Consider the following 10,776-nt stretch of genomic DNA (forward strand, 5'->3'; position numbering starts at 1 on the left):
TAGTCCATCCTTATCTAGACGATTGGTTGGTAAGGGGCAAGTCTGCTGCCTTCTGCACGCACGCGATAAACAGAGTTTTAGCCCTACTCACATCTCTCGGCTGGATAATCAACTACTCCAAAAGCAATCTTCGGCCCTCACAAGAGCTGGAATTCCTTGGTGCTCTTTTCAACACTCGGGTCAGGAAGGTTTTTTTCTTTCAGACTCGCGGACTCTCAACCTGATCGATCAGTTGAACACTTTTGTGTCTCTACCACTTCCCACGGCGTGGGATCACCTGCAAGTTTTAGGGACCATGGCTTCCACGATCGATCTCGTCCCCTGGGCGTTTGCTCATATGCGTCCTTTACAGAAAGCATTGTTATCCCGTTGGAAACCGATGTCCGAGCAGTACCAAGAGATTCTCTTTCTCTCTGACTCCACCATAGCCAATATACAATGGTGGTTCTCCCCGGCACATCTTCTCAAGGGGATGCCTCTTTTGACTCCCTCTTGGGTCATTGTGACAACAGATGCCAGCCTCTCCGGTTGGGGGGTTGTCTGCCAATTTCAAATGACTCAAAGTTTCTGGTCCCTCTCCCAGTCTGTGGCACATCAATCGTCTGGAAGTCCGAGCGGTTCGCCTGGCTCTCAAATTTTTTTCTTCCTCTGATTCGCCACAAAGTGGTCCGGGTGCTATCGGACAATTCCACCACGGTGGCTTACATAAATCGACAGGGGGGACTTGAAGTCGTCTAATGGCGCTAGAGGCCAGCAAGCTCTTTCTCTGGGCAGAGAGGCACTTGGATCGCCTGGCGGCCTCCCACATAGCAGGCAAGGAGAATATTCAAGCAGACTTCCTCAGTCGACAACATCTCGATCCTGGCGAGTGGGAGCTGTCAGACGAAGCGATGGACCTAATCGTGCACAGGTGGGGTCCCCCTCACCTGGACCTCATGGCGACGCTATCCAATGCCAAGGCTCCCCGGTTCTTCAGCCGGTGGAGGGAGCATTGTTCGGAAGGGGTGGATGCGCTGGTTCTTCCCTGGCCGTCTGACGTTCTCTACGTGTTTCCACCATGGCCATTAGTGGGGAAGGTTCTACGGAGAATAGAACTCCATCGCGGTCCGGTCATTCTCGTGGCCCCCGACGGCCGTGATTCGCGGATCTGGTGAATCTCACTGAGGACAGACCTCTTCATCTCGGTCACCTGTCCCATCTTCTGCGGCAGGTTCCCGTATTTTTCGACCAGGTGGATCGCTTCTGTCTAGCGGCATGGCTTTTGAATGGAGACGTTTGAGACGAAAAGAATATAATGATGAAGTTATTGCCACACTCCTCAGGTCTCGCAAACAGTCGACATCGCTTACCTACGTCCGGGTCTGGAAGGTTTTTGAAAACGTCTGCGAGAGTTGAGTGTTTCGGCACGCTAGCCTTCGGTTGTGGTTATTCTCACTTTTCTTCAGCGTGGTCTCTCCAAGGGTTTTTCGGTTAGCTCCCTGTGAGTTCAGGTTTTGGCTCTTGGTTCCCTCCTGGGCTCTATCGAAGGTCGGGCAGTCGCCTCTCATCCGGATGTTGTATGTTTTCTCAGGGGCGCTAAGCACCTGAAACCGCCTGTCCGGTCTATTTGTCCTTCGTGGAGTTTTAAACTTGGTTCTTCGAGCTCTTTGGCACCGTTCGAGCCTCTCCTTTGAGCCACTCTCAAGACTGTCTTCTTGGTCGCTATTTGCTCTGCCAGGAAGGGTGTCTGAGCTTCAAGCTCTATCCTGTAGAGACCCTTTCTTGCATTTTTCGGACTTGGGCGTCTCTCTCAAGACCATACCTTCTTTCTTACCTAAAGTTGTTTCATCTTTTCATGTTAGTCTGTGGAACTTCCTGCTTTTTCGCCAGAGGATATCGTGGCGTCTGGTAATAGTGATCTTCGTTGTCTCGATGTCAAACGAATCTTATTGCACTATCTTGCGGTCACTAATGATTTTCGGGTTTCCTATCACTTTTTTGTCCTGTGGAGTGGACCCAACAGGGGGAAGCAAGCTTCTAAGGCTACGATCGCTTGCTGGATGAAGGAGGTGATTTCTTTGGCCTACACTTGCAAGGGCCGACCAGTTCCTGAAGGCCTAAAAGCTCATTCTTTACGTTCTCAAGCAGCTTCTTGGACAGAGTCTCAATCAGTGTCGCCGCAAGAAATATGTAGGGCGGCTACATGGAAATCTCTTCATACTTTTGCTCGTCACTACCGACTCGATGTACAGGCTCCAGCCTTTGGTTCCTTTGGTCGGCAGGTGCTTCGAGCAGGACTGTCTGGGTCCCACCCTCTGTAGGGAAGCTTTGGAACATCCCATGGTCTGGACTGATCCGGGTACGTACAGGGAAAGGAAAATTAGTTCTTACCTGATAATTTTTGTTCCTGTAGTACCACGGATCAGTCCAGACACCCGCCCATTCTTCTTCTGGCCACTCGAATTTTCTTCCTGTTATTTTTTATTTTTCCTTCTTATAGGACTCTATCTTTTTTGATCCCTGCATCATCTTCCTGGAATCTACTAATAGGCACCGGAAGCATTGTTACGATGATCGGGGGTAGATATACAAGAGCGTTTAGTTACACAGTTCATTCAATTGTTCTGTTATTTTGTTGGTTTAAATTAAATTACTAGTTATCCTGTTACTTGCTTGATCTTGTATTTTCTGCTTTCACAGTGGTTATACTGAGGGTTCCATGGTGGGTTCTGTCCTTATATGGGCTGCCCTTAGAACTTTGGTCTGTCTCCACCTGCTGGAACGGGGGCTTAACCCATGGTCTGGACTGATCCGTGGTACTACAGGAACGAAAATTATCAGGTAAGAACTAATTTTCCTTTTAATACTACTCTTATGTTTATTTATTTATTTATTTAGCATTTGTTTATATACCGAGGTATAGCAGACATTGCCTTCACTCCGGTTTACATTATAACAAACCAGTTACATTTAAATCCATAACAGTAAAAAATTGAATCAGAACAATAACTTAGTAATGGTCAATAAATACATTAAATATTAGAAATATGATTGTATAAAAAATCTTGTAGGGGGACGGTTGATACCGTAACAAAAGCGAGAGAGGTTTCTGTGAGTCAGGGCGGTCGTCGTAGGAGGGGGATTGCTCACATAGAATGGAACGTACAGAGGATGAAATCAAAGATTTATGTTCTGCTGTCATTAGGTGAGCAACCATTGTAGGACTGTGAGAGTAGCCAGGCTTTAAGTTCTTTTTTAAAAGATTTAACGTTTACTTGCGAATTGAGGTGATGAGGTAATGAGTTCCATAATTTTGGGCCGACGATGGAGATGGCTCTATTTCTTGTGGAGGATAATTTGGCTTGTGGTAGTGAAGGAACATCCAGCTGAATTTTATATGTTGACCTTGTTGTACGTGATGAATTATGTAAATGTATAATATTGTCCAGGGCAGTGTAATCTACTTTATGAATTGTCTTGTGTAGGATTGTGAGGATTTTGTACTCTATTCTTTTTTCAACCGATAACCATTGTAAGTTGTAGAGTACTGGGGATATGTGGTTGGATTTTCTTTCAATTATATGCTTGTTAAATTGTCTAATTGTTTTTCCTACATAAGCTTTATTACAAGTACACAGTACCAAATATACTACTCCTTCTGTTTTGCAATTTGTGAATGATTTTAATTTGAACTCTCTGTTCATTCCTGGGATCTGTAGGCTAGTGACCTTCATATTTGCAGAGCAAACAGAACACTGCCCGCATGGGCGATGGCCAGGGGGTCTTTTATCAATGGGTTTGTTGATGGGTAAGGCTAATGGGAAGACTAATTCTTTAATGTTTTTTTCTCTTTTGTTTGCTATCAGGATATTTTTGCCTTTGAAACATGATAACAATTGTAGAACAGACCAATGTTTTCTTAGGATCTTAGTAATCTCATAGGACATGTGTGTGTATGTTAATAGGCATACTATTCGCTCTTCTGGTTGTTTATCTTTTTTAGTAAGTAATTTGTTCCTATCGATTGTATATGCTTTTTTTAAAACCTGCTTCTATATACCTATGTGGGTAAGATTTTTCTAAAAATCTATTTTTCATCTCTTCGGACCGTGATAGAAACAATGTTTCATTGCCGCATAGTCTTTTCAGCCTGAGGAACTGTGAGTAAGGAAAATTTCTTTGGAGTAACTTATTGTGGTAGCTAGAATAGTGGAGCAATTTGTTAGTATCAGTCGGTTTTCTAAAGTTCACTCATCAAAATATTAGCCCACAGCACATTTCTAGTTCCGGTTTTGTATTCATTTATTTTTTATCATATTTCTTATTTACTGTATGGTTGAGTTTAGGGTAATATTTTCTGTGTTTATTAGTTCACAGACCACAAGATTATTTAACACTCGGTGTATTAACCCCTAGAGTGTGTTCTGATATATACAGAGAGAACAACTTGACACAGGTATAAAAGGTGTTCTGATACTGCACTTTCAATTTCCAAGTCACTATGTTTGTTTTCGGTTCTATTCTTTTTATTCATGTTTGTGGTAGCTTTCATATCAAAGATACGTTTTAATAATGTTATGTGTTTTAAATATTTTATTTTTAAATTATTTGTTTGCCATATTGTATTTATATTGTGTGTGTATTATTTTTAGCCCTGAGGCAGCCCCAAGAGGGGCGAAACTCGGCCTAAGTCGGGCATTCGTATGAACCTATGTCTCCACTGAAATAAAGGCTTACACATGGACTACCTTGGTGTCTAATCAATATTGTTGCCCAAACAGCTTTCTTAGACAACCTACCCTCTTGTTTTATCGGTCTGCAAATTAGGGTAGGGCATAAAATGGGGGTTTTTTTTGTCAAGATGGCGCCGGCCGTCCATTGCTCCTACCATGTGACAGGGGCTCCTACCATGTGACAGGGGCCGACCAATGTCACCGGTAGTCCCTGTGACATAGTAAGGGCAAAGGCTATCGGCGCCATTTTGAATACTGGCAGCCGACGGCCCAAGTACAGGAGATCGCTCCGGACCCCCGCTGGACCACCAGGGACTTTTGGCAAGTCTTGGGGGGGGGGGGGGTCAGGAGGGTGGGGGGTTGTAGTTAATTAAATTTAAAGGGATGGGATGGGGAATGGGGACAAAAAAAACATTGGTTGTAGTTAGGTTTTTTTTTTAATATTCGCTGCATAAGACGCACAGACATTTTCCCCCTACTTTTGGGGGAAAAAAAGTGCGTCTTATGGAGCGAAAAATACGGTATGTTTTTAATCAAGTTTTTTTTGATAGTATGTCCAGAGTGGGTTTGGAAGAGAATACTGCAGGGGTGTGACTAGGATGATGTCAGCTTTGAAATCTGTCTGTCTCCATCTGCTGGCAGGGGAGCATAAACCCATTGGTCCTAAGTCCATCTGTCTACACTAAGGAAAATGAAATTATCAGGTAAGTAATTTCTCCATTTTTGGAGCAGGTTGCTAATGAAAAATCTCCAAAAAGGTCCCAGATTATTTTTAAAGGGAGAGTAGTGCCCTCGTCCGAGAGAAGGATACTGCAAGAATGAAAGAAACCTTTAGAATAATGTGATTTTTTTTTTCATAGGCAGGAAGGAACTGCAATGTTCTCTGCTGCACAGTGGGGGGCACCAGAGTACAGGATTAACATAGGAAAATTACTAAATCCAATGGATTTTTTGATCTTCACCTTTTCATCCGTTATAGTAATGAACACTTATTTGTGAGCCTGAAACAGGGACCAGATTTTTTTCTATTTCAATAAATTCATATCCCAAGCAAGTGATGATCTATTTGCTTCAAGAAAAACCGTCATAGAAACTAAAAGCATGCCACATTGTTTTATAGAAGTGTAGAGTTTTCTGTATTTCTGTAGAGTATTGCACTTAATGCAGACTGTATCACTAAGACCTCTGAACTAACTGCTTGTTTCTCTTTTTCCCCCATTTCCTTTCCCATCTGCTTCGGGCAACAATTTCTTCAACTCAGCACATGGTTTGTTTCTACTTTCTAATCTTTTATTTCATGTTGTGGCTTCCTGCATCTTGCTGTCCAGTTTTATCGGCCCTTCCTGTGAAGAAGGGGGCAGATGTTTATCCTTTCAAGCGCCCTTCTGGTTCCATTCCCTCCTGACAGCACTCTGGATTTTCACATGCTTTGGCTTTTTTTTTTTTTGCTAACTTCCTTGTTTCGTAATAACAAAATAACATAGTAAGTGGCAGCAGGTAAAGACCAAAATGGTCCATCCAGTCTGCTCAGCAAGATGTTTAGGGATGGAGCTGTCACTCCATGCAGGTTACTCCCATGCCTTATGTTTAGGGTTGTAGCTCCTAATCCAATATATTTCAAATTGAATGTATTTAATAATTCCCATTTGTCAAATATCATGTGCTTCTCCTCCCTCTATAGTAGCTTCTCTCCCTTTTTGTTTTGGCTGGGTACCTTTAACATCGATCATGCAGCAGCATTCAGAAGAAATATCTAAGCAAAGAGAAAATTCAAAATACATGCCTGACAGTACAGTTGCAGGACTGCTTTGACAAAAGCCAGATCTTACCTAAAGCAATATTTCTATGCGAAACATAATTAGTATGTGAACTTATATGCGTCATCTACCCAAAATAGTGCAGAACCAAAGAGGAAGACAGTGAAATTGACTTTGCTAAGGAGTGATACTCTGCAGGCTTGTATGGCTGACAGCTGGGCTATAGCCTTAACTTGAGCAGCATTAGAAGGTAAAACCGGGCGGACTGGATTGGCCAATTAGCCCTTGCCTGCCATCATGCTATGTTAATATGTTAGAAGGAAATGTAAAAGTAAAGCATTTTATTCTGCTATTATAAGTTCTGGGAATGGACAGTTTTATGTGGGGTTCAATATTGCTTATTCGCTTTTGTCAATTTTCATTGTTCTCTGTAGTTAGTCTTAGATTAGTGTTTGGGTTAATGTGCTCCGCCTCGAACTATCCCTGAAAGGGTGAATTAGATATTTAAGTAAATCAAAGTGGGAGGCTGGTGGAGTTTTAGAGGACAGAGAGTTTATATTTTAGGCAGGATAGGGAATATGTTATGTGCAACATTCCCATGGATTTTTCCAGTGTCGTGCAACTTGCTGATTCTGAGAGCAGAGGATCTTGCTGGGGAAGAGAAAACCTTTTTTTGTTTTGCTTTATTTAAAAATAATTTATCTCTCCTCTCCTAAAATACTCACCTGCCTCCCTTCCCTGAAAAGGTAAAAAAAAAGACAGCAGCAGTCTTTTAATATCCAGGTTTATTATTAGCAAAGAAATAAGTCCACATCTGAGTGTCGTCATTTGTTTTTAAGCCCTTAATCATTTTTCAGACATATTTGGTAAAGGAGATTGTACTAAGTTTTTACCTGTTAGTTAGTTTTAGCTTTTGTTTTTTTAATATTTACAGATCCTGGTATACTAGGAAGGGGTGGGGTGGAGTTATAAGGCAAAAATCTCAATTAGTTTTGGTTAAATGTGATTTAATACGTAACGCTGCTCTAGCTTTCATGCTTTAACCTTGTATTTATGTTTTTTGTGTTCTGATTTCCTTTTCATGGTAATATGCCAGATTGATTTCCTAAACTCCGTAATAGTAGATCTGCAAAGGAAAAATGAAGATCTAAAGTTAAAGCTGGAAAAAATGGCAGAAGCATCTCTCAATGGTAACAACGTGGAAGATGTGGATAATTATGAGAGGTACCGTATCTGACTATGGTAATGCCTGGTCTCCTTTAATGACAACTATTTCAGGCTATGTAATATGTATTGTTGATAATGGTTAGGTTTGATACAGACCACTGCAGATCAAGGGCTTTGATTTAGGTAGAAGGAAGTGCTTTCGACACTGCCTCTTATTGCTGCTTGGTTAGAAACTGACACCCAGCCACAACGTATGCGGTGAAATTCAGGTTTGAAAGTACAATTTAAATACAGCAGAAAACAGATCTAGGCAGATAGTGGGAAAAGTTACTTGTCTAAAACATTTGATTTTGGAAAGTAATTTTTTGCCTGCAAGGACCTCATTCTGTCACTTGTGCCATATGGTGTATGTACGCTGCATGAGCCACCCTTAAATCTTGAACCTTTTGACAACATTATGCTTGACTTTTCCTCTTAAAAACATCAAGGCAAACTTACTTCCCTGTATGAGCAAGCTCAAGCAAATTCTCATCTGTGCACATGTCTCACTGCAGCTTGAATGGTACAAAGAAAAAGCCACCGCCTCGCCTTTTCTGTGATATCTGTGACTGCTTTGATCTCCACGATACTGAGGATTGTCCTACACAGGCACAACTGCCCGACTCTCCTCCCCACTCCACTTATCATGGGAGCAGAAAGGAAGAGCGCCCATACTGTGAGATCTGCGAGGTGTTTGGGCACTGGGCAAGCAACTGCAATGACGACGAGACCTTCTGATAGCACCTAAATCTAGGGAAATGATCTCTGCTGTGTGCATTGCTGTTTGGACAGTATATGAGTGTATGCCGTCTTCAGGAAACACCACAGCTACATCTTGACCCCAGTTACTAAAACCAAGAAAATATATTTTGTTCTAATAAATGAATAAATAATGATATTCTCTTTATGATTAACCTTAATATATAGTTGGCTTCCAGAATCTGAACCAGACAAATATCGTAGGGCATGCAGGCTGCTGTTCACATACATAAACCCCATGACGGTTAGTCCAATTGACTGATTCAGGGATTCACACACACTCACACACACAGATTCTCTGAGTGGCCTTTGGTTTCTTTGTAGAACAGGCCTTAAGTGTAACACACAAGTTTTTTTGTTTTGTTTTTTTTCCTATAGCTCTGCTGTTTATCTGAATTAAGATACTTAATTTATTTTTTTTTTAACTTCCATATCCCATCACATCAGTCTACAATGAAACCTCATACAGCACAAAAAAAAAAACCCTATCTTTTTTTAGTTTTGGCCAATTTAAGTACCTGAAAATGATGCCATTATAATCACTTCCATATTTGCACTAAAATAATGGCTACATTTGTACATGTACTTTTTTTGAAAAATAAAAATGCTTTGGACACTGGATGGAGCTGAGAAATAAATATTGCACCTTCATTTTCATCTAAGTCATTAACTGTTCTATTGTCTCTTCAGTTAGACAACACGCAACCTTGTGCACTACAAATATCTAGAGCTTTCACGCTGGCTTGGTGCTATAGGGAAAACGTGGGACGAAGCCTTACTCAAGGAGCGGAGCACTTTTTGGTCTGGCTCCACAATTAGGGATATGTATGTAGGAAATTATGACGCAAAGACAAAAAAGAGAGAGAGCAAGTAAAAATGCAAACATAAGCTATATTGTATTGCGGGGGTCTGTTTTTTAAACCTGGATGCTGCACACACTAACCACGGTTTGTGTGATACTTTGTTTATTTTAGCTCCTATAATAGTATTTATATATATATATATATAAATCTATATTTTGGGAAAGATGTAGAAGCCTTCACTTTCAGGATTTTTAACTTTTCTTAAAGGATAAAAAGATCTTCAGAGGTTCATACCAGTGAATACATTTGCACCTAAAACAGCAAAGTTAGTGGTTCATGGTTTAAATTGGAACTTGTAAAACCTGCTACTGGGAGACTAGTATTTGCTAGTATGTTTTCTGTAGGAAATTCTTTTGTCACCCATAGAGCCTGACACATGACAGGATTTTTCCAGTTCTGTGCCTATGAGGATAAATTAAGCCTTGAATATTTCAGTTTGAACTGTTAGATCTCATTTCCCCGGGCTTAGTTCTGTTCTGTTTTTAATTGCATGTAAGAAAATGCAACAGGAATAATAAAGGTGGATTCTCATACATGCAAAAACACAAAAGGTTGAAACACAGGAACCCAAAGCTAAGAGAAGAAACAGAACTGATCAGTTATTCATCAGCTGGTTTCAGATTTGTTGACCTTGTTTTGAATGTCTTCTAGCATATGTAAAATTTAAAAATAGACACATCCAATATCTTCCATGTTCTATGTGTGTAAAATATGTGGGTTTTACTCTGTATATATGCCTTTGATGTATTTTTTTTTTCAAGGTTATTACTGGAGTATTTGGCATATAAATGAATATAAAGAAGATTTTCTTCTATAATCAGTCTAAATTTGGGCAGTGAATGTATTATAGTAATAGATCTGTTCCCTGAAGAAAAAAACCCTGTAAAGCAGTATTATTTGAGCAAACGAATGTATTGTATCTACTTTAATAAATTGTTATCTTTGGTCACTTGTCTTGGTTGATATTTGTGCCTTGGGAGCAGCAGCCAGGGATGCATCCACTGAATATCCACAGCAACAATAGTTTTTTAGTTTATACTTTTTGCAATTATTATATAATTACAGAAATTTTTCAAAAAAAGATAGCAAGCGTATAATTAACATGAATGAATGAATGAATCCATTTGTGCTTTACATTTCCCATATTAAGAAAAGGGAAGAAACAGGTGACCAGGACTGCAGAAAACAGGAGATTTGCTGAGGTAGAGTGGGCATGGTTCCTAACAGTTGTAGATTGTTACAAACAAGGGCCTAGATTCATCAAAATGCTATAAATTTTGCATGAATAATGCCCTTGATATATATGAAAGAGAGACTCTTTATAAGGCTCTCATAGTAGTCAACTATATCACTATAGGAAGGCCAGCCAGTAACTCGAGATGAGGTTTTGGAGATGTTCTAGGGTTTGGGGGGCAGTCTTACATGCACCGTTATGCTATGCATGCTGCGTTACTGCCCCTCATTTTCATAAACCCCTCC

The 10,776-nt window shown here is 40.7% G+C and overlaps 1 protein-coding gene across 1 annotated transcript in view; it reads left to right on the top strand.

The window, feature by feature from the left end:
• Positions 1-10,246, top strand: part of CLIP1 (CAP-Gly domain containing linker protein 1) — a 162,090-nt gene extending 151,844 nt beyond the window's left edge. The window contains 3 exon segments of the mRNA XM_029571802.1: positions 5,974-5,979; positions 7,566-7,693; positions 8,191-10,246. Of these exon segments, the coding sequence (XP_029427662.1) occupies positions 5,974-5,979; positions 7,566-7,693; positions 8,191-8,413 (357 nt within the window). The 3' untranslated portion in view covers positions 8,414-10,246.
• The last annotated feature ends 530 nt before the right edge of the window (positions 10,247-10,776 follow it).

The sequence above is a fragment of the Rhinatrema bivittatum genome, chromosome 11, assembly GCF_901001135.1.
Source record: "Rhinatrema bivittatum chromosome 11, aRhiBiv1.1, whole genome shotgun sequence".
Classification (NCBI taxonomy): Eukaryota; Metazoa; Chordata; class Amphibia; order Gymnophiona; family Rhinatrematidae; genus Rhinatrema; species Rhinatrema bivittatum.